Genomic DNA, 21,858 nt, shown 5'->3' with positions numbered 1-21,858 from the left:
AATTTTTTCAGGCTCGTGGAGAAATTGTCAGTCATTGCCATCTTTTCGCTTTCGGAAAGGCAGATGTAGAGAAAGGGCTCGCTTGACCTTTGGACATGTGGCCAGTGTGTGGGGTCTCTGGGTGGCTACTCCTCTGCTAGCCATACGATCTGGACTAAGGTATTGGGGGACACGGCGCCATTTCGAGTTGTAAACTTGATTATTAGGTAGGAGTTTAGTTTTAACTACCTTCTTCAATGTTTCTAAAGTTTTACCATTATTTGTAATTCTTTCGAATGCATACTTACGTGGGTTTCACGGTTCGAATGTCCTTGGAAGGTGTGGACTATGCTAGGAAGGCTTTTCATGGAGCCGCACTTTCATGGTTGGGGATAGACATACGCTTGTAGGCACGGTTGGTTTTCATGAATTTCTTTGTTCAAGTACTACTCCAGTTCTCTAAGCAACATCGCATGCCTTGCTAAAAAAGAACCCGCAGTTGCCGCTTTGTCCATCAAATCATTCTGAGCCTGGAAAGGATGCCTTTACTGTGAATTGCACGGGCTCTGAGTCCTTAGACTTATCTCAGCGCAGGATACTCAATAGCCTTTCCTTACTGTTTTCCGGAGATTATCGTGCTTGTCTCCCAGTGCCAGTCCATAGCTAAGCGGCTGTGGATCGTCTGGCCTCAATGTGTGTGGTGGCACTGCAGTCTTAGATCCATTGGACCCTTGCCCTTTCAAGGCCACGGTCTCCTCCACACCCGGGTCGTAGGTTGCCGGTGACGTGTTGTTGCAGTACATCGGGGCTCTTGCATGTGATGATTTAAGGACCGGATTGGCGCGAAGCTCTGGCTCAGTCTGAGCCTCACCACCAGAGTACAAGGAGGACCATTCATTCTCTGACTCGGACGCCTTTCCAATGTCCGAATGTGTAGGGATGCGTTTTGCCTCTTCGTTGACCTTAAGGTCGACCGAAACCCCACTACATTGCTGACCTACATCTTTTCGTTGCCTTTCCAACGCTAATCCCAAGCCGGACTGTATCTGTGAAAAAACGGGAGCATTGAGACACTCCTGCGCTGACAGTCTCTTTTTCGGATCATACTTGAGCATGAAGTTCGTGATGAATCCCCACAGCATGGTCTCCAACGTATTTTTGTTCCTCTCGCAGCGTTTTCCATCTGCGAAAAAAGAAAAAGAAAAATTCTGCCTCGTTGTAAGGATAACGTCCTCGCACCACTGTGGCCCTTGCAAGTAACCTCGGCTGGGCTTGGGTATGCGTCCTCCCAGAAGCAGTTGCAAGATGACGACGCCCAAAGACCATATGTCAACTTTTGAGTCGTATTCTTGACCGAATACCTCAGGGGCCTGGTAAAGCCAAGTACCGGCTGAGCCTTCACACTTAGTGCCTTCTGTTGCCAGGCCAAAGTCCGCAATCTTGATCCAGGGCCCGGGCTCTCCAGGGTTTGTCGTGCGTTCACGATCTGCCACTAAGATGTTTTCGGGTTTGATGTCCCGATGGGTTACGCAATTCGGGCTAGCATGTAAGCTTGCGAGCGCACGAAGAGACTGTGCCAGGATGCTAAAAACCTGGATCGGCTGCCACGGAGATCGATCATTCAGCCGCCATGGGCGACTCAAATTCCCCCTGGTTGTGGTTTAAAAGTCAGCATATCCTTCTCGTAATCCGGTCTCAATTCGTATGAGAAGTCTTGGGAGTAGACAAAGGGAAAGATTTCTTTGCCCCTTAGAACAGATATTTCACGGCTCAGATTGCGATATTGAACAGGAACAGATTGAACCGCAAGGTACACGTACTCTTTGAGATACTCCGTGACCAGAAGAGGGCCGTCATCATTGGACAAGGCCACGTATCCGAGGATGTTCTCCTGTCGAGATCGTTAACTGCTTTCCAAAGGTTCTCCATATAGCCCGTCCCTTATTATCTCTCGTTTGGCTGGTAGCCAGTACAAAACTCCAGCAGGGTAATGGGAAAGACGATGTGACTTACGTGGTTCTGCTTGGCCAGGATATCTGGCTCGCTTCGCTCGAAGTCCCCAAAGAACGACTTGCCTGCGTACTCGAATCCGGTGCTCACGTCCACGACAACATCAACTTTTCCAAAGGATCCACGTCCAAGCTCTCCCGCTTCACGCCGGTAGTAGAAAGGCTGCGTCTTTGGTGTAGACACTAGGCTAGTGTCTGCAGTCGTTGCCTCACTGTCCACCAAAAGAAGCGGTAGCGATGGCATTGAGTCCTCGACGTCCTTGAGAAAATGGGCAAATAGCCCTCGCGACAACTCTGTCTTGGCGCCGTGCTTCGCCACTATGACCCGAAACTTGAGCTGGTTGGCCGAAGTAACAACAATGCTCCGGCATTCTGGTAACATGATCCAGATAAACTCCCGTCGGTCCCCAACCTTTTGAGAGTTGTACTGGACCTTCGTCCGGTTTGTGTTCTTGATATGCTTCAAGATCACGTCGCCTCGCTTGCTTATCGTAATCAAAAACGTCTGCCTGCCGATGTAGTAGTCGTTTTTTCTGTCGTGTTCACCACAATACACATCGCACAAGTTTTGATCGCTGCCAAAGGTCCAACCTTTGCTGACATTCTTTGGGCGACTGTCAAAGGTTATCCTAAGTTCAGGCTCGCTTTCTTTGACATGACTGTCGCTGTCACTGTCCTCCTCGACTGGTGTGGACTCGCGGCTTATTTCTCCATGTACTGGGAAGCCTCGAAATGAAGCCGGCACATAGAAGTGTTTGTTGTGTGGGTGGGCCCAGGCTTTCCGTGTCCTCTCATTCAGTGCCACCAGTCTGGCTACAATGTTGGGGTCGTATTCATCCATCACAACTTATAGTCCCTAGTCAAGTACGGATATACGTAACGCAGACCCGAGTATGGTTGATGTTGGCAGTTGCTGGCGGTGGTTGATGTTGCTTTGTCAAGATGGCAGATGTGTGGAGCCTATGTGCAAACTGGCACAACCTGAACTAGGCGGCAGCGGAATGTGTATGGAGGGTATTGTACCAACGAGAAGTTCATTGAATCGCGGGCGTGATAGCGAAGTGGTTTCCAGTGCTGCAGACTTTGACTGCTTGATGTTTGCGTGCCGAGATTGCACTTGGAAAGGGAGACATCTTGGTTTGGGGGCTGAGGGGTGAGAACAGGAGATCAGCAATAGAAGGGTCATGGGGTTCCACAAATTGGGGGATGCACGAGGATAACACAAGCGGCATTCCTTCGTATGCAGCTTCGGCTGCTAATGCTCTCATGCACGATGTCGGATGGTGTGGGAGTGCGGACGTTAATTATGGCACATGATAGACAGCCTTGAAGCTTGAAGAGCGTTTTCAAAAATCCAAAGCAGAAGATTTTCAAAGGCGGAGGGTTTTTGTATATATATTTTGAGACAAAAGGAGCTGTTGGTACTCAGAACATGACGTTGAGGAAAACGCACTCTCGTCAATCCGCCAAAAATACATTGCTGAGCAACGTCAAACCTTATTCGATGCCTGTACATTTTTAGGACCTGTGTTCAAACACAAATCTCTTCTCGTACTTACCAAGCCGACTAATCGGAAGTAAATCTTTGTAACTTCAATTGATTCTTGTATCAAATCCCAGCTGGCTGTTCCGGGCTTAGTCAGCCTTCCTCACCCCTCTATCTTGTCCAACCCTTCTTCTTCTTCTTCTTCTTCTTTCTTCAGCAACGACGCGGGAGCAGCAGCTCAACGTACGGCGTCATGGCTTACATTCCGATTGCTAATGACTCCAAAGGCCCTCAGACCATAATAGATCCAGACGCGCTAGAGATGAAGTTGACGTGAGCTTTCTGTTCCGTGTCATCGAAGCGCTGCTTCTTTTCCCTAACGCATATTGATCTACAGGCATGCCGCTCCATACAGAGAAGTCTCTCCATTTGACGAAGAATTTACCGAAGACTACAAACGCCATGCCTACAATTATCATGACACACTGATCGAAATGGGGGGAAGACCGACTCGGCCAGTGCTAGAGAAGCCAGCTGGGAATGCAGTATACGAGAAAGACGAGATTCGCATCATGGATAATCATGGAGGATTTCAAGGTACCATCGCGATTGACGAAAACCTTACACATCACCACTGGACTGAGGAATGCGATCGTTTCTACGAGGAGTTGGAACGATGGAAGGAGTTCCGGGATCATCAGCGAGATACAGAAGATCAACCTTTGTTGAAGACCGCCATCGACCCAGAGAATACGGACCAGCGATTAGTGAAGGTATTGGTCCGATTGAATGACTGGCGGGAATTTCAACATTACCAGCAAGTGAAGGTTGGCCGTGCGGCTATGTTGACGTGGAAAGTCACGCGAGTTCTAGAGAAGATCGTGCGTAAAGAGGCTGTATCTGACGAAGCTACTTCAAGCCCGAAAACCCAATATACAATTGACACCTGCCTTGATCAGCTCTTTATACGACAACAGGGTTTAGAGACCTCGGAAATGCAGCTCACATGGATCGAGAGCCAAATTCCTGAGATACTCTCAGAAGCTTGTGCCTCACTACAGGCTACTCTTCCTCTTCAACGACAACTTGAAATGAATTTAGAACAACAGGCCAATGCTTACCACCAGGAATTGGAGGCTTTGGAAGCCAGACCGGATGCTTCAGTGCGGTCCCCTCACCAATCTGCAGGCTTTGCCCAGAGGCTCTGCCATTGGGGCTCCGAGATTTGTCGGCTTATGAAGGAATTATGGGAATGGAAGATCTTCTTGAGATGGCGAAAAACCAAGCCGTATACATCTCAAACAGGGACCCTCGAAGAACAGGAATCAAGTGGACGCTCATCAGATTTACAGATCTGGGTAGACTACGTTGCTTATCGACGATACCAGCTTGACAGGACCCAAAGTTGGGTCGCAAGCTGGCAACGCCTACTGAAGTCAAACGAGGACGACATGGAGACTGCTCCGAAAGGTGGCCTGGGGTTACTCGTCCTTCAAGATTGCACCGCAACGGTACGAGCAAATGTAAAGAAGTTTCAACAAGACATTCACACCGCCGAATTTCGACTTCGATTGGCAGAGCAACAGTTAGCCGAGTTTTCCTCGCACGAAAGCTCTTCGGCTACAGCCCAGGTCAGGCAACAAAGCACCGGGCATCCGCGATTGCCGCCAAGTTCGCTAGAATCAAAATCACCTGAGAGTATCCCTGGGGATCTCAAACTCACAGACTTGGGCAGCTCCCCTACAAAAGTCCATCGATTGAGTGGGTCGACCAATTCACCCATCAGTGGGATCCCAGGTTTGGTTCAGCCGTCGAAGGGCAAAATCAACGAGAAACAGCCGGTCACTGTGGCCGATGTTCTTGTTCCAGATCAAGTCATCCTTGATGATGCCATTCAAATTACAGATACCGCTGAAAACTCGTATCCACACGACGGCGTTCGGAGAACGCGAAGGAGCAAGATCCGTAGACATTTGGAGGAGTAGTGTCGAAGGCACTCTCATGAGTGATATCGAAGACCCGGTCACTACTAGCCCGCCTCCTGCATATAACATGAGCATCAAGGGTCACGGTTCTAGGGCAAAAAGGAAATCGCGCTTGCCTGTTGATCAAGTGCCAACATCAAGAAAAACTCGATCTGCTACAAAGCTCGATCAAGATACCTCTGACAGGGTTCTGAAGGATACGGACAAGAAGTCGGTCAGAAAGGAAAAGGGGTTTTCAGAACGGCAAACCATGGCGTTACTGAATACTGCATCAACCAACGGCTCTTCTACCGGTTCCTCGCCATCGCCCAGAAGAAGCCAACGGCTCAAGGAGAAAGCTGCGGCCTCGAAAAGGAAGGTGTGTATATAGTTCCAATGCAATATCTTCAAGACTTAGAAGATCACTTTCACTCAATAAACGATTCAACGTAAGATCTTGCAGTTGTGAGAAGATTTACAGGAGAAGATTGAATTGGATTTGTAAAACCTTTCCCTTTGTTCACGACTTTTGATTCATTCTCTTAGTCTCAAACATAACTGTATCTGACATGGGTCGAATGGTACAATTGATCCTCACAGATATGCTCTATCAAATATCCTTCGCTAACATACAAAGGCTCTCTATGCAACAGCGCTCGCTTCGCTAACAACCAGTTTTGCAATTCCACCTCAATCCATAAAATCTTTGTAGATGCCGAAGAAAGCTCGCTAATGCACAAGCGCTCTCTATGCAACATCGCTCGCTTCGCTAACAATTCAAGTTTCGCAGTTATAAACAATGCTCTCAAAGCCTTCCAAATGCGGAAGAATGCTCTCGCGGAAAAAAAAGTGGGGTATCATGAACAAAGCCGTGTCATCTGCGCCATGCTTTCCGAAATTCCCACACATCCAATGGTATAAACACCAGACCCAAACACCGTGCGAACCCAAGATGGTCCATCTCGAAAACTGAAATACTGACTGACTAAGCATACACTTGCTAGATTCATGGCTCTCTCGCAGGGTGTCCATCCAGACTGCTGTTCCGGCTCCGTGGCATCGGCCGCCCTCATGGAGTCCGATGCGCAGGTATCGACGCAGACGATTTGCTCCGCTTGTGGTTCTTCGCAGAGGGGATCCCGTCGAGGCCAGCAGCCGCATCTTCGCTACCTGAACGGTCCGGCGCCAGTGGACCCGGTGTCACCGATCCATCGTTCTCACCGCCTTCTGCCGAAGTCTGGCTGTCACGGCGACGCTTGATGCCTCCATCGGAGATGGAGCGTGTATGGTTCCCTGGTTTGGACAGGGATGGGAGGCTGGGAAAGACGTCGGGCCGGGTCATTGAGCATCCCTCTGCTGATGGAGGAGGGACTGGTGGCGGCCTGGTCGTTGATCGTCTCTTCGACCAGATGGAGGGTGGGGAGGAGCGCTGGCCGGGTTGTAGACACTGTCTCCGCGAATGGCTGTTTTGGCCTCGTTGCGGAAATCCTGAGGTTGCCTTCCCCACTCGGGCGTTCCTTCGCCATCCCTATGGACATTCCTCGATGTCTCTTCCTCTGCCTCATCACCTTCTGGACTGCCCGGTGATTTGGGCGAGAAAGAGCCGTTTGGATGTGCGTTTGTTGGAGTGTTGGCTCCACTCCCGGCGTCCGAATCTTCGCTGCCACCTTGGTCTTCCCACAGATACGAGTAGTGCCTCAACGCATCTTCGCGCTGATAGTCGTTCGTCTGCATCCAGACGCAGCATGGCATCTTTCACCAGACGTATGAGTTCGAAGGCGTCACTTCCGCTCATATCTGGTGATTGCTCGCACTGGTCGTGGTATCGCGTGAACTTGTGGAGTACGCCTTTGCACCACCTTCGCCCATGCGTGCGTGGATTTCCATGGGGAAGCTCATCCATACACTCAAACAGAACGACTCCCACTGACCAAATGTCCGCTTCGTAGCTATAAGGTGCGGAAGCGTGGACCTCCGGAGCCATATACTCTGCGGTTCCTTGCTTGCTTGGCAAGGAAGTGATATCTCTCGAGACCCCAAAATCCGCTAGCTTGTAGTGATTTGGAGTCACGCAAAGGATGTTCGCGGGCTTAATATCCCGATGCATCACGCCCTGGTCATGGAGGAATGCCAGGGCAGAGAGGGCCTGGCCGGCAAGGCTCGCAATCTCCTCAAACTCCATGCGTACCTTCATTCGTTGTTGAAGGTTTCCTCCAGCCACGTACTCCATAACCAGCAGTGGCTTATAATCTTCGTGCCATTCCTCAACAAATTGTACTATATTTTTCTAATCTCTCAATCAGCGATTGCGCACTCAGCAAGGAATCGAATTCAAACTTACATGAAATGTCTGGCAGACTTTTTTAAGCATGTCGACTTCTTGCCTCATCGAGCCCGCGTTCTTGAACTCCTTTGCAGCGCAGTTTTTCCTGTCGGGCATCTGAAGGACTTTAAAAACATCGCCATACGAGCCACTGCCGAGTCTCTTCCCCCGGAGATAGAACGGAAGTCAGGAGGACTTGATGTGCCACTTGCCTGTCCAGTAGGCGCTATACTGTTGATGTCGAGGTCGTCCGTTAGCGGGTCTGCATCCCAGGCAGCCGCGCTAAGAAACGATTCACAGTTCCGGTGGAATTCATCTTTGTTGATTCCGTACTTGGGCAAGAACAACATCAAACTCAAGTACATCCGCCACCGTGACGCGGATCAGTTTCCTGACCGCGAGGGAAAATCCAGGAAAAACTGCGTCCGCTTGCCTTCTTTCTGATTATTGTATTTGACTGATGTTGGGTTGTCCAACGTGTTGGTTGTCCGATGTAACATTCATGATGAGTTCATGGTGTTTGTTGAAGGTGAAAGCGAGCATTTGTTGGCTGATGCAATCGCCGGGGTCACCTAACAGAGCGTCACATGACTTGTCATAGCTTCCCAATACGAATCCTTTCGCAGAATTCTTTGGGCCAGTTGTTGAACAGGAACTGAAGCGTTGGCTCTGTGTCTTTCTTTGTTCTCGAGTCTTGGCTGGTCGTCGTTCGTTCACAGAAGCTGAAAGGCGAGGAGTAGATGCCCTAAGAGGCCGGTCTTCAGGTGCTTTCCCTTGTGAACGAGGCAGGGACATATCTCGAACTATTGTGGGGGTCGGCCCACATCTGCTTAGCTCTTTCATTCCGCGCCACCAAGGTAAATGCGAGGTTAGGGTCCTGATTTTTTTCTTCCCAGTCCGCTAGCGGGCTCTTCCACTTCTTCTCAGGCATCTTGAACTGTAATAGCCAGGACGTGGCTACTGAGTAGTGTCACAAATCAGTACGAAGACATGGTAAGAGTCTACTATCAAGCGTCCTTACTCTTGAGTATCTGAAAGAAGACGTTCTTAGAGCCTTTCTTGACAGGAGGTCGAGAATTGTTTCTGCTGTGTTGAGTGGCACCTGGTTGTGTCAGAGATCAGATAAAAGTGAGTGGTGTGAGACAACAGGAGAATCCTCACTCTTGTGTTGTCTGTATTTCAGAAAGGCACTCCTTGATCGAGGGTGGAGCACGATACTCTGCTGGCTTGTATGGAGACGAGCTTGCGTAAGAGTCCTGAGGTGGTCAAATGAGATGGTGTTTCCCGACTGTAACTGTGGGTAATCAATGTAAGGAGTCTCTTGATGGAAGAAGCAGTCTTCTTTTCAAGACGTACAGTGATGCCAGAAGAGTGAAGCGTTGTAACCTGAGACCAGGAATGACTTGGCAGAAGCGAGTCAAGAGTGGAGAGAAAGAGGTTGGAAAGGTAAAAAGTTCTTGCAGAAGGGAGGGGATTTAAATACTAAACTGGAAAGATGCTTCAACACAGAGCGACAAGAAAGTGATGTGGACTTGTCCTCATCAGGCCAACACAACCTATTGACCCATATTTATATAGCCACAAGATAGAGAAAGACATCACTATCTCGTCAACACATCAACTTCTCGGACATTACTATACCCCTAAAGCAACAAGTCAGGCGTTAGCTTCAGATCGGCAAAGTCCATCATCAGGCATCCTCCAATTCAGGAATCAAGGAGAACATGACCCCTCTGTTGAAATTTTATCATACATCAACACAAACGGATGCGCGTCTGGGGACAAACTAGACGTGACCCTTATTGGCCAACAAAGCACCCATCCTGCTTTGTCAGCATAAGCAAGCGTCACACAAATAATGTGTCACTTGATAACTTGATTGCTGGTTTTCCTGGTTTCTCAATACTCGCACAGTCGAAACTGCTTCAATCACAGCTAAAGCTACGATGACTTCCAAACACACCGGTCGCCGTTGATATTCATCAATCATTGCCTTCTCCATCATCCAACTGTCACAGTGGTTTTGATCCAGAAGAGCTCACGAAGTTATTAAGGTAAGAACACCTTAGCGCATACTATATCCATATTCTGATGAGCTCCTAATATATAGGGGTTGCACACCGACACGGGATGAGATGACAGCGACATACGAGGCACGCGCCAAGCAGCACCATGATCGACTCATTGAGATGGGTGGGCGGCCGACACGTCCAGTTCGGCTACAGCCAACATGGAATGCTACCTACAGAGATGGCCTGATTTACATTACTGACAACCAAGGGGAACTGGAGTGCACTCTCTCAGACGACATAGATCCAATGAACCATCATTGGTCAAGAGAAAGCGCACACTTTGAGAGAGAGCTGGAAAATTGGCAGAGGTTCAGGGAAAATCAGCAAAGACTTCAGCATTTGGACCGCCTGGAGACAGAGTTAGAGCTTGATGATACAGACGCTGGATTGATCAATGTTTTGACAAGATTGAGTGACTGGGAAGAGTTCGAGGTCTTTCAGGACCTGATTTGTGTCGACGCCTTCGATTTCGGGGACCGATGTCGCCTTAGTTTTTTACAGATCACAAAGTGGGAAGTCCCCGCTGAGAACTTCACTGCCAAGCTCCGCGGCCCATGAAGCGATTCGCACTTGGCTTCGTCTATTTAATCGAAGTCAAGAAGAAATTGAGGTTGCCGAGAACCAGTTGAACTGGATTAAGGGCGAATGGCCGAAACTGATAGCCGAATGTGTTGATTCTTTATCGAAGACGCCGGAGCTTCAATTAACATTGGAAGCGAAATTCAGAAAGCAGACCCTATGCCGCTTTCAGCGCCATACAGAAGCTGGGGGGCCGCCCAAGCCACACTGTCAGTCCGCCTGATCGAATCTATGGATAATCTCCATAGAATCTTGTATTGGAGTTCGGAGACTTCGAAGTATAAGAAAGAATTGTTAGATTGGAAGATGTTCCTCAAGTGGCGACGGCGTGACCTAGGTGAGAAACGACAAGAGTATCGGTGTCCCCAGTTCGATTCGGCCTTAGATTTCCCCATGGACAGTTTGAAAAGTTCCGGCTGTTTCAATATAACGTCGCCTCGACTTGGCTCAAATGCTGGCAGCGGGTTGTAAGATGGTACGAAGAGGAAGACGAGACGCCTGACCCGGATTGCACCTACCTGTGATATCTGGACGACTATACCGAAGCAGCGCGCTCACGTGTGAGAGACTCGGAGACAAAAGCTGGCGGAAGCCGCAAAACGACTCGAAAAGTCCAAGCAAGAGCACGCCTATACCCTCGCGGAGCACGGTCAATCCACTGGCGGTGAGATCGGGACAGAATATCCACAGAAGCCGTTTCCACCTACACCGCCTCCTTCAGACCCACAGTCTCCGCAGTCTTCACGGTCGGCTTCTTCTTCGCAGGTTTCGCCGTCTTCTCCTTCTCCGCCGTCTTCGCGGTCTTCGCAGTCTTCCAGCTTCTCAGTCTCCTGAGCGTCTTCCCAAGGATCGGAGACCATTGAGTAAGAGGAGCTCCCACCGAAAAAGGTCATCGACGATCGAAGAAGGAGAAAGCAAGAAAGAAGGCGAGTGGAGGAGCAAAGAATGGACAACACGAAACAGCAGACTCTTCCAACTTTTTCTTCAGATCCATGTCAGAGTGGGGAAGGATGATGATATCCAGATGACAGACTCCCCCCTGGGGGATCTAAGGCCAGTTGAGGCTATGGGAGAACTTCGAGGAAGCAGAATCCGAGGACCTAGTCATGACAGATTTTGAAGACCCTTCCAATCATATCTCATCATTTTCACCCGATTCTCGGTCTAGGCCTGCCACAAATACTGACTTCGGGAAATTGTCGTCGTCCTAACGCCCATGGTCCAACATCCAGAAAGACTCGATCTGCTACAAAGCTGAACCAAGCTCTTTCTGGCAGAGTTCTCAAGAATACAGACAAGAAGCCGGCCAAAAAGGCCAAAGAGTTCACAGAACAACAGACTATAATGTTATTGAATGCTGCATCAAACGAATATTCTCCTCCAGATTCTCCTCCGCTCCGGAGAAGTGAACGGCTCAAAGAGAAAGCTGCAGCCCCAGCCGTTACATCACCACCGAAACTCAACGCTACCCAATCTTTTCACTCATCAGGACAGAAGCATCCCCAAAAGGAATTTAATCTCGTTGAGCCCTCCCGAGCATCGAGGCACAAGAAGCCTAAGGTACAACCCAATGCGCTCGAATCATCCCAAACATCGATGCAGGAGAAGCCCAACATACACTCCAATACCATCAAGCCACCCCGATCATCAAGGCAGAAGAAGCTCGAGAAACGAGCCCGTGATTCAGCCCGCCCGGGTTGATGATGTCTGTACCCAGTATTCTTCTTCAACTTTGGCTCCAGGAGTTGGCGTCAGGGTTTGCCATACGTTCTCTGCTTGCATTCTCAATCCTTGCGTTTGATATGCTCAACTCTTAGATGTTTGAGTTTTCGATGCCTGCGATTTCAGACTGAGCGAATTTGGTGGACTTCTGGTGGAGCGGTTGGAGCTCCCACATACGACATATCGATCTCTGTCACATTACCACTCGACCTCTCACACCGCACATTCGATGGCCGCGACTGTTCACCTCGTCCTCTACACTTCCTAAGATGGTTTTTTTCTGGTGCCACTAGGAATGCTGGACTCCGGAATACGCTGATTGGGTGACCGGTGGAGATGGGCCGTCTCCTTCACTCCAATCTATTCGCTATATCTACAGATACTGGCCACCTAAAGGCCCCACCACAATACTTCGACTCCACATACCACAGCATGTTCGCCATACGTACAAACACTGGTCGTTTGAGGGCCTTGCCACATCTTTCCGAATTCTCTATATCACGATCTAGTCGCCATCCTTGCAAGCATTGCCGGTTCAACGGCCTAACCACGTCGCTCCGACCCCAATATATTATGACGTTCGCTCTGCCGTCCGAGACTGCCATTTCCTCCGCAAATGCGGCACCATACGAGATGTCACTCACATACATGCAAAATTCTGAGAAAGATCCTTCGATTACAATACCGGATAGAGCAATCTCCGGTTGATCAGCGCAGACTTGCGCAACAGCTGAAAAGAACACACATTCTTCGGCGTATTGGTACATTACCACCTTTCTCCCTTTCCCTATCACATTCACCACACTTCCCCGCGAGGTTCTGAGATGCGTTCTTCGGCTGCTCAACCATCCGAATTGAGCAAATCTCAGTCGACCGGCGGATCCCAATGTCACTTCTCAATGCCCGACACACTCTTCGAATAATCCCAAGATGCATGATCACAAGGTGCATTCTTTATTTATCTTGCCGTGGCTGGAGTTAGGATCGAGGAGTCTTAGTTGATCGGTGGCTACGCATTCATTCACTCTTCGATTGCTTCACGATAGCACGACCTTACCTCCCTTCTCTCACAAACTTTTCCGCGACGTCCTCAGCTACGCTCTCCGACTGCGCCACCGTTGATGAGTTACAGAAGAAGCTACTACTTGTTGATCGGCTACGCACTCCGGTTGCTCCACCACTGCTGGATTCCGGATCAAATAGTGCTTAGTTGATGGATTACAAGAGGCATAAGCTATCGAAGTGTGTATTTGGACATGGCTGATGGCAGTCTGCGTCGAGCTGTGGGGCGAGTAGACTACAAAATCGTGCGTCGGGCAGAAGGGATGGCACAGCGTGCGTTGAGTTGAGAGAAGAAGGGGCCGCAGAAGCATGCGTGACACGTGGTTGGTCGTAACGTGCGTGGAGTCGAGAAGGACATATGATACAGCAGTGTGAACTGAAGGCTCCTAATGGCGCACGGCAGAGCGCGCGGAGTCGAGAGAGGCATAGGCTACCGAATTGTATGCCAAATGGGATCCAGGACAGCGTGCGTCGTGCTCGAGAGAGCGCATCTCTATAAGAATATGTTTCAGTTGTGGTGATGGCGGTGTGCGTCCAGTTCAGAAGGGAATACGCTCCAGGAATACGCGCCGAGGTGGAGGCGAAGGCAAGGTACCTCGAATCGAAAGGGGCAAGGCAAAAGAAGGGTGCACCAAAGGGGAGGCAATGGTAGCATGCGATGCAGGCGAGGGGAAGTCTCGGCGCGAACCAGTCTACAAGTTTTCGGCTTTATGAGTGCAAGGAATTTCAAGGGTCTTTCACATGCTATTTTCATGCTCCACAATTCTATAATTGATAGAGGCTCTCATAGCGGAGGGTCTCGTAAATCTCACGACGGTATGCGATGTGTCAATTATAGAGCCCATTTGCAATTAGATAGATAGAAAGCATGTTGACTCGCTTAAGCAAGATCCTACCATCCTTTCATTCCTTGACCCTTGTGCTATTGCGGCTCTTCTTAGAATGCCCGCGATATGTACGCAAGCTCGTGCATAATAGACGCTCATGCAAACCGCTCATGCAAACCGCTTATACAATTGTTTACAGAAACCGCTTATCCAAACCGCTCATGCCAAACCGCTCATGCCAAACCGCTCATACGTACCGAGATTACTATCTATCAACGTCGTCACCTATCCACATCTATCCACACCCCAATTCATACACGTCGTCGCTCCTCCAAGTCGCTCATTCAACAACAAAACCAACACACAAACTCATCTACCCTAGACCGGTATGCGATACGCCAAAAGTACACCCCATCCTATCAGGCCTGACCCGACACCTAAGCTTATAGGGCTTAATAGGGCGTATTCGTGCATGAAGCGCGATACCCACCCATTTCTGGGCCTATAGCCTAGTGGTTAACACTGCTTACACATCCGCAATCAGAAAGACATATAGAACCCCTCCGGGCCTGTCAAACAAGATTGCTACGCCCTTTCCATTCCATACCCGTAGAGCTATGCGACACCATGCTACAACCATCTGCCAACATCATCAAAGACCCCTTTAGCAGAACCCCTCAGCCTAGGCCTCCACAAGCGCTTTCGAAATAGTACCCCCGATGCAAATGCGAAGCTACTAGAAGCGGGGTAAGAGGGTTACAGTACGTGCATGATTGGAGCTGGTTTCTTCGGTATCAGATCTGGGGTGTCGGCAAGACTTCTCGCGGCAGAAGGCAAGGTTTTGAGATTTAGCAACGACGGCTCTCGCACGTGAAGAATGCCCAGTGTTATCTACTGCGCGCAGCGATGTGGGGGTCCATTGCTTTCGCGAGAGCTTGTAATATTGAAGCCAAAGACTGGAGCAGATGGGGTTCCAAATCTGGCATACGGGTCACGTTCGGTGTTCGTATTCGTACATCACAAGATCTTATCAATTCAAAACAGGACTGCCAGAAGAGCACACTTGTAGAACAGATTGCATTTCTCAGAGCTTATGTTCAACTATCCACCTGATAGCAAGAAGTAGATGCATGACAAAGCTAGAACTGCAAGAACACCACCGACATGATTAATAAAGCGCTCCTGGGGGTATCTATCGTATCAAGCAATATGACCTCCTCCAAACGCCCAAAGCGCAAGTCCAGCTTTTTATAACGATCAAAATATGTATGCACCGCCCTCGCACTGAATGCGGTGTCAGAGGCAGGCGAGATATCTGCCACAATCCCGCTCTTGTAGGAATGTAAGTAGTCAAGCTCAAGACCTACCATTAGAAGGTCTATCAGCTTCACGACTCAGGAAATCCTCAAAGTTCTTGTTCATCGCTTCCCAATGCGCAGGACCGGGCGTGGGAGCCAGTGCACGCTTTAGTTTCTTCCTTTTGTGCTGCTCATCCGCTGGATCGCTGCGCTTTCGACCGCCTCTGTTCTCCTTCGATTCATTCATTTTTCCATTCACCTCTGTCGTGTTACCATTGGCGCTGTTCCTAGGAGTTGACCCAGAGGTATCCGGAACTGTAATAGAGTCTTCGATGTGTTTCTGCAGGTCATGAGAAGTAAAATCAGGAGTTCCGCTGAGACGCCGGCGAGCACCGAAACGTGGGTGCGTTTGCTTTGGGGCTCGAACGGAAGCGCCTTTTCCTGCCGTGGAATTAGAATCAGGTAATGACCCAGTTTGGGGCTGATCTAGGTTTGGCGAGACGGCTGCGCTGGGGTTTGCGATTGTAGGCTCATAGAGCAAAGGCCCGCCAGCTGGAGCCGTCGACGGGGGAAGCAACATGTCTCCCGTGGCTATCAAGGGGTGGTCCCAACGCGACGGTTGGGTACTGTGGGCATGGTGTTTAGAGGCTCCTGACTGTTGAGGGAATGAGGCAACGTGCTGTCGGAGCTTACGAGCCTCTTCCTCCCTACGCCGAGTCATCAATGCATTATGAGCTATTGGGTCCCGACGGGACAGCTCGAAGTCCTTCTTCATCTGTTCAGCCTCCTTACTCTCCTCTGGTGTCAGTTCTATACCATCCTCGATATGAAATGTCTCGGACGGCGTAATTGAGAGAATGCGGTTGCTAGAAATGGGGATCAGCAGAGGAAATCTAGGAGAAAGGGTAGACGTGTGCTTACGTTGTCTGGTCAGCTAGGAGATGGTCTAGAAGAGCGTCTTCATTCAGGAATTGACTCAAGTCCTCCTGTTTGACAGTCTTCGGTAGGAATAAATACTGACCGGCACCTTTGACAGCGTGGCGATTTGGATTCTTTTTATCGACCACTCGATTAGCAAGCTGCTCCTTGAACAAAGCTTGATTTTGGATTGCTTGCTCAAAGGTGCCGCCTACGGTGAGACGATAGACGTAGACCGGTTTCCGTTGTCCGATGCGGTACGCTCTGCCGATGGCTTGCCGTTCCCACATTGGGTTGAAATGGTCGTCTATTATTACCACTCGATTGGCACCAAACAGATTCAGCCCTGTTCCCCCAGCTCTTGTGGATATCAAACAGATGTTCATCTTGCCCTCATTGAACTCTTTGGTGATTGGCTGCCGCTTCTCTGGCAGCATCTTCCCGTCAATACGAGCGTACGGCTTGTTTGCCTCGGCAAGCCGGTCGCCAATGAAGTCAAGGGTTGAAATCCTATGAGAGAAGACTAGGACCTTGTCCTGGGCAGCTTCAGCGAATTCTAGGACACTCATCAGGACTTGCATCTTGTTGGACAGACACAGAGCGTCAACGGGTGTAGCCAACATCTCGAACACCCTTTCGCTCTCGCTTATAATCTGTCTCAGACCAATCCTGGAAACGGGCTCGTTCAATTGAACGGCATCTTCCTCGGAGCCAAGCGGCCCTTCCTCAGCATCGGATTGGCGTGCCTTCTTTTTGCCACAGAAGGCTTCGTCTTGGATGAGTATTCATATTCAGCTCTGAGCGCGAGGAGACCCTCCCTAAAGCTTTTGGGGTGATTGCAAAGGAGTTGGAGAAGGCCGAGCCAGGACCAGAGAAGAGCCTGTTTGGGTTCACCCCCCTTACTGGCACCAAGCATGGATCCTGTATAGATACGATAAAGGTCGTCCTGGAGCTTGGTGAGTGGGACCGTGATGACAAACTCCATCTTACCCTTCAACTCGGCATGCAGAACTGCGTTTCCCCTTCGATGGACCTTCGGCTCCAGCTCCAATTCCAAAGCTTTCAACCTCTTCCGAGACTCTCGGTACTGCGAATCGGAACTGTCTCGGTACAGTCCTGCGTAGATAGGGCTCTTCGTAAGTTGCAAGAAACTCTGCGGGCTTTCCCAGGTAATCTGGCGCAATCCAGTCAATCATTGAATAGTATTCTCCGAGACGATTAGCCAATGGAGTCCCCGTGAGTGCGATCCGACTCGTAGTCTTGATCTGATTGATGGCTCGATTGATATCTGAAGCTCGATTCTTGAAATTGTGGGCTTCATCGGCTACGACGAGACTGGGGCCTTCTAGCAGAGCTTTCTTGATCCTCTGATGCTGGGATTCGTCAAGCGCAGGTGGTCTGTTTGCCCGCGATTTGTTCTGGATCAATTCTGTGAAAGTAGGATATCCAAGTATCAAGACACCACCTTCACTACTCCAGGCTAGGATTTCATTGAGGCGTATAGGGAGTCCGATTGCCGAGCTCACTTTCCGAAGCTTGCCAAGAGAATTGGACGATGATGGAGGCCATATCAAAAGCTCGTCCCACCAATTCTCTACCAATGTGACTGGGCATAGTATGAGGGTTCGGCTTTCGCGAAGCTCGAGTGGGATTTGTTGACGGATATCCTTGTTTTCAGAAATCGATGCTTCTGCGATGGTGACCAGCAGCGAGATGACCTGCATGGTCTTTCCAAGCCCCTGAGCATGAGCAAGCAGACATCCTTGTAGGTTTTGATGATCGCCAGTGATTTCCCGCCACATGAACTGTAAGCCCTCCTTTTGATGTGGTTTCAAGCGAGCTCCATTTCCAAAGGCAGGGTTAAGCCGGACAAATTCCTCATCCTCAAGTTTGCCGGGGTTGACGATGACTTCCAGTGGATCACCCGCCTGAGAGCTCATTTTGGAGAGTCTGGACTTCAGTTCCTCTCGCCGACGGCGCTCTTCGTCGCCACGCATTCTTTCTTGAGCGGCTTGTCGTTTGTCTAGGGTTTCTTGACTCTCTGTCACAAGGTACTTTCTCTTCCGAAACGGGCTCTCTTGTGGACTTTCGTCAGATTCTTCTCGAAGTACCCGGAGTCGCTTCTTTTTCGACTTGATACGATTGGGAAGAGCAGGAGCAATCTGGTAATGTTGCAAACATTCGAGCAAGAAGTCGTAGAAAAGCTCGTATCCGTCGTCCTCCAAAGTTGCAATGATATGGGGGGTCTGAAGACCTTCAGGTGTTATCTTCACAGGTATCGTCCAGCAAACACGCCATGTGGCAACCCGCATGATGCTGTCTGAGTCTTCCTTGTCCATGTTTTTTAGGCGTCGCTTGTGATTGCGAAGCTCTGTAAGGCCTGATACCACGTTCGCGCGAGAGACTTCCATGCTCGTTTGATTTAAGTAGCTAAACGCAGACTGTCGTTGGGATACTGATGCATGGGCCACCATCCATTTCAGTAGTCGCTTTCTGTCCTGCCTTTCCACCAACTCGGCAGCATTCATATTCCTGATTTTGTCAACATCGTCCAATGCTGGAAATCGATTAGGTGGATCAAGATTTCGATATCCCACGGAGTCGTTGGAGTCACTTTCTAGGCAAATGATTTCCGTGGTCTTGGTTGGAGATTTGGGCACCGTAGGAGGCATCCTAAATACAGGCTTCTTACTGCGACTGCGCTGGAATATCTCGCTGTCATTTTCGCTGCTGTACAGAGGCGGCGTCTGGATTGCATAAGAAGGCTCGTGCTTCGGAGCGGAGATTTCTGGTTCCACAGGATCTGATTGCTGAGTCAAGTCGATGACACTGGACGGAGAAGGTGCAGGCTGACCGAATTTCTCGGTTCGCTTAATTGGTGTCTTTGGCTTTGGCCCCTCGACGATCAAAGTGTCGGAGTCAATGCCATCTTCGACATCGGCCATCGTTAGGTCATCATCAACAACTACAGGCTGATAGATGTCTTCGTCGGCGTCGTCTTCGACGATGAAGTCCTCCAAGTCATCTTCTGAACTGTCTGGGGTTTCGGTATCAGCCGTAAGTATCTCTTCGCCATCTTTGAGTATCTCCCCAGGCCCTAGGCTCTTGGCGCGCCTGGGTTGTCTTGTTTCAGGCGGCAGTTTCTCGGGCGCTTTCTGCAATTGCAATGTGGCGATCTTCCATTTGTAGTCTTCACGGTCGAAGATAGAGTGTTGCATGGATTTGCATTGTTTGTTGATTTGACTGGACTTTGACCATTCCTCTTGAGCAATCTCCTTTCGAAGACCAGCGATACGAGCTTCAAGCTTCTCGAACTCATGGGTGAACGACTCAATCTGGTTTCGTGAATCTCGATTTCGTCTGGATTTCGCCCATAGACGCCATTGCTTGAATTTAAGCTTTGGCAGCCTCTTGAGAGTCCACTCGCAGACGATCTGCTCCACTGCAACATCGATCGCGCCTTGAATCTCCGCGCTTGTCAGCTTTACACTTTTTGACAGACCTAGTGGCCGTGCGATCTTCCCTCGTTCTTTCTCCATCTCACGCCATGTCTCAAGATCGTATTCTCCCTCAGAATCCGAATCACCGTACACAGGAAGAACCTCATCTTTCCCATCCATGAAGTTCCACTTCTCAAGGGCCTTCCACTCGGGATCTTCGCTCTCATCTCGGGCAAGAGCCGGGTCAGCAACGTTGAACACGTTGCCTGTCCTTCCATGGACCTCTGTTGCGTCGGGGACGACTTTGTCTATGGTCCACTTTGAACGATTCGCTCTTGATGCTATGACACCCTGGGAAGACGGGGAAAATACGGTGATGGACAGAGGGCAGTTTTTCTTGCTAATCCTATCAGGGTAAGGGATAACTCCAACATGGCCACGTCCGTCTCGCTCCAGTGATACTCTTTGGCCCCTAAGAAGGTATTTCATACGGGCATTGACGTATAGGCGTTGGCCTTTAGCGACATCGTTGTTGGGAGCAATGTTGAAGTCATCAGGCTCATCTGGTGGTACTAATTGTGACGAGGTTCCCACCGCCTGATCTTTGCCCAAATCCTTGCCCAGAGCGACATCGCCGTAGACCAAATTGTCAATGGGCATCGACTCGAATCCGAGATAAATCTGGTCTGCCTTTCTCTTAGCTTTCTTCCCGTATGACCGCTGCAATAGGTGTTCTGTATGTTCGACCTCTCGCAAATCTGGTACAGACGAGCCGACGGTGTCATTCGCCTTCTTCAGAATTGGCTTAACGGTTTGCCGATCTTCAGAGTCGAGATCGGCTTCGTGGACCAGGAAGGGTCTCATTCGCTTTTGTCCATTATCATTGATCAATACAGCTCCAGGCTCTGCCGCCGCGTCTACTGAGTCCAGTGCGGAACCTGACATCGACGTGGCCGCCTCCACAAGAACGGGAGGCTTCCGGGACTCCTGTAAAAGCTCGTCATCAAAGTTTGGACAGTCAGAAATTGATAAGACATTCGACTCGAAGGATGTATTTGCGTTTGTGTCTTTTCGAAGAGTCTCCGGGGAGCTGGGTGGTTCATCGAAAGTTGACGACTTCGGTGCAATGGTCTGTGTTGGTCCTGAGGCACTAGGCTGGGCTAGGACCAAACGCCGCCTTTTCTTTCCTGTGTCATCGACGAAGATAGTCTCGTCTTGAAGACCAAGTCGTTCAGCTTGCTCTGTGTTAGAAGCATTCTTCGCGTTGCTCAAAGGTTCCTCGTGAACCAAAGCTATCACGCCGGGATTGTTCCTGGTCTCTTGAGGCTTGACCTCATATAATTTTCCTTCAGTCATGTTGATTCCCAAGCCTTCTCCAACTTGCATATCTTCCAAGGAGCGGAATGTGATTGTATTCGGTCGATCAAGTCTTTGGAGCTCAGGCCCTTCCTTGAGGTCATCGCGAGGCTGTGCTGGAGGTTGACCAGGCCCAGAGTAATTCTGCACCTGCGCAGACGAAGCGGATGGGGAGGTCGTCAATGCCAGTGCCCTAGAGGCAGCTCGCGGCTCGAAGGATGATGGAGTTGCAAGATATGGAGATCCTATTCGTGAACCCAAGCCCACACTCGATAGCCTAGCAGAACGCCGAGCCTGCTGCTCCTGAAATTTCGGGGACATATCTTGCAGCTCCTGGATGATATGCTTGATAGTGGCCCTGTGGCCCATTGACTTGATCCCTAAATCATCTCGTAGAGAAGAGGTATTGACCTCTGTGAGGAGGGCAAGCCCTGTAACATCGTTTTCGCGGAGGATTTCGGCGAGGATGCTGGCATCTGGCAGTGACGATCGCGCATCTTCTGTAAGCAGCCGGCTTTCAGGGTCGGTCAGGGCGAATATCACCTGATCGACTGTCCAATCCCGCGGGTCCTGGATTGACGAAGGCGGTCCTTCGATTGACGGTTGTATGAATGACATGCTTGCCCAGGTAGATAGATGGGTAGGACTACCTGAGCCAGCGTACGATATTGCACATGCAAGGAAGCAGTGAGATTGTAGGTAGTAGTAGGAAAGATGTCGTTCTCTTTCTAAGAATCATAGCGAGCAGGAGATGTCGTGATGAGACAGGAAAGGAGTGACGATGGATTTGTAGTGAATGTTTCGGACAAGGTGCCTTTCTGTT

At 49.9% G+C, this 21,858-nt stretch overlaps 9 protein-coding genes across 9 annotated transcripts; 4 read left to right on the top strand and 5 right to left on the bottom strand.

Moving 5' to 3' along the window:
- Positions 1–578: 578 nt before the first annotated feature.
- On the bottom strand, positions 579–2,829 carry HO173_000496 (uncharacterized protein; the record flags this gene model as incomplete). The annotated part of the gene is made up of 3 exons (XM_037302445.1): positions 579–1,629; positions 1,800–1,870; positions 1,993–2,829. 3 exons carry the CDS (start codon positions 2,827–2,829, stop codon positions 579–581), a joined length of 1,959 nt encoding a protein of 652 aa, XP_037171024.1.
- Positions 2,830–3,727: 898 nt separating this feature from the next.
- On the top strand, positions 3,728–5,459 carry HO173_000495 (uncharacterized protein; the record flags this gene model as incomplete). Its single annotated transcript, XM_037302444.1, has 2 exons — positions 3,728–3,807; positions 3,872–5,459. The coding sequence occupies 2 exons, from the start codon at positions 3,728–3,730 to the stop codon at positions 5,457–5,459; spliced, it is 1,668 nt and encodes a 555-aa protein (XP_037171023.1).
- A 16-nt stretch (positions 5,460–5,475) lies between these two features.
- On the top strand, positions 5,476–6,698 carry HO173_000494 (uncharacterized protein; the record flags this gene model as incomplete). The annotated part of the gene is made up of 3 exons (XM_037302443.1): positions 5,476–5,821; positions 6,076–6,353; positions 6,429–6,698. The coding sequence occupies 3 exons, from the start codon at positions 5,476–5,478 to the stop codon at positions 6,696–6,698; spliced, it is 894 nt and encodes a 297-aa protein (XP_037171022.1).
- A 78-nt stretch (positions 6,699–6,776) lies between these two features.
- HO173_000493 (uncharacterized protein) lies at positions 6,777–7,878 on the bottom strand (the record flags this gene model as incomplete). The annotated part of the gene is made up of 3 exons (XM_037302442.1): positions 6,777–7,190; positions 7,366–7,725; positions 7,780–7,878. The coding sequence occupies 3 exons, from the start codon at positions 7,876–7,878 to the stop codon at positions 6,777–6,779; spliced, it is 873 nt and encodes a 290-aa protein (XP_037171021.1).
- Positions 7,879–9,896: 2,018 nt separating this feature from the next.
- Positions 9,897–10,391, top strand: HO173_000492 (uncharacterized protein; the record flags this gene model as incomplete). The annotated part of the gene is made up of 1 exon (XM_037302441.1): positions 9,897–10,391. One exon carries the CDS (start codon positions 9,897–9,899, stop codon positions 10,389–10,391), a length of 495 nt encoding a protein of 164 aa, XP_037171020.1.
- Positions 10,392–11,062: 671 nt separating this feature from the next.
- On the bottom strand, positions 11,063–11,272 carry HO173_000491 (uncharacterized protein; the record flags this gene model as incomplete). The annotated part of the gene is made up of 1 exon (XM_037302440.1): positions 11,063–11,272. One exon carries the CDS (start codon positions 11,270–11,272, stop codon positions 11,063–11,065), a length of 210 nt encoding a protein of 69 aa, XP_037171019.1.
- A 356-nt stretch (positions 11,273–11,628) lies between these two features.
- HO173_000490 (uncharacterized protein) lies at positions 11,629–12,113 on the top strand (the record flags this gene model as incomplete). Its single annotated transcript, XM_037302439.1, has 2 exons — positions 11,629–11,631; positions 11,667–12,113. The coding sequence occupies 2 exons, from the start codon at positions 11,629–11,631 to the stop codon at positions 12,111–12,113; spliced, it is 450 nt and encodes a 149-aa protein (XP_037171018.1).
- A 3,266-nt stretch (positions 12,114–15,379) lies between these two features.
- Positions 15,380–16,862, bottom strand: HO173_000489 (uncharacterized protein; the record flags this gene model as incomplete). The annotated part of the gene is made up of 2 exons (XM_037302438.1): positions 15,380–16,187; positions 16,243–16,862. 2 exons carry the CDS (start codon positions 16,860–16,862, stop codon positions 15,380–15,382), a joined length of 1,428 nt encoding a protein of 475 aa, XP_037171017.1.
- Positions 16,863–17,225: 363 nt separating this feature from the next.
- HO173_000488 (uncharacterized protein) lies at positions 17,226–21,653 on the bottom strand (the record flags this gene model as incomplete). The annotated part of the gene is made up of 1 exon (XM_037302437.1): positions 17,226–21,653. One exon carries the CDS (start codon positions 21,651–21,653, stop codon positions 17,226–17,228), a length of 4,428 nt encoding a protein of 1,475 aa, XP_037171016.1.
- Between the last annotated feature and the right edge of the window lie 205 nt (positions 21,654–21,858).

This window comes from Letharia columbiana, assembly GCF_014066305.1.
Source record: "Letharia columbiana isolate WasteWater2 chromosome Unknown Sc0000000_s0, whole genome shotgun sequence".
NCBI lineage: Eukaryota > Fungi > Ascomycota > Lecanoromycetes > Lecanorales > Parmeliaceae > Letharia > Letharia columbiana.
This window is presented reverse-complemented; position numbering and strand designations above follow the sequence as displayed.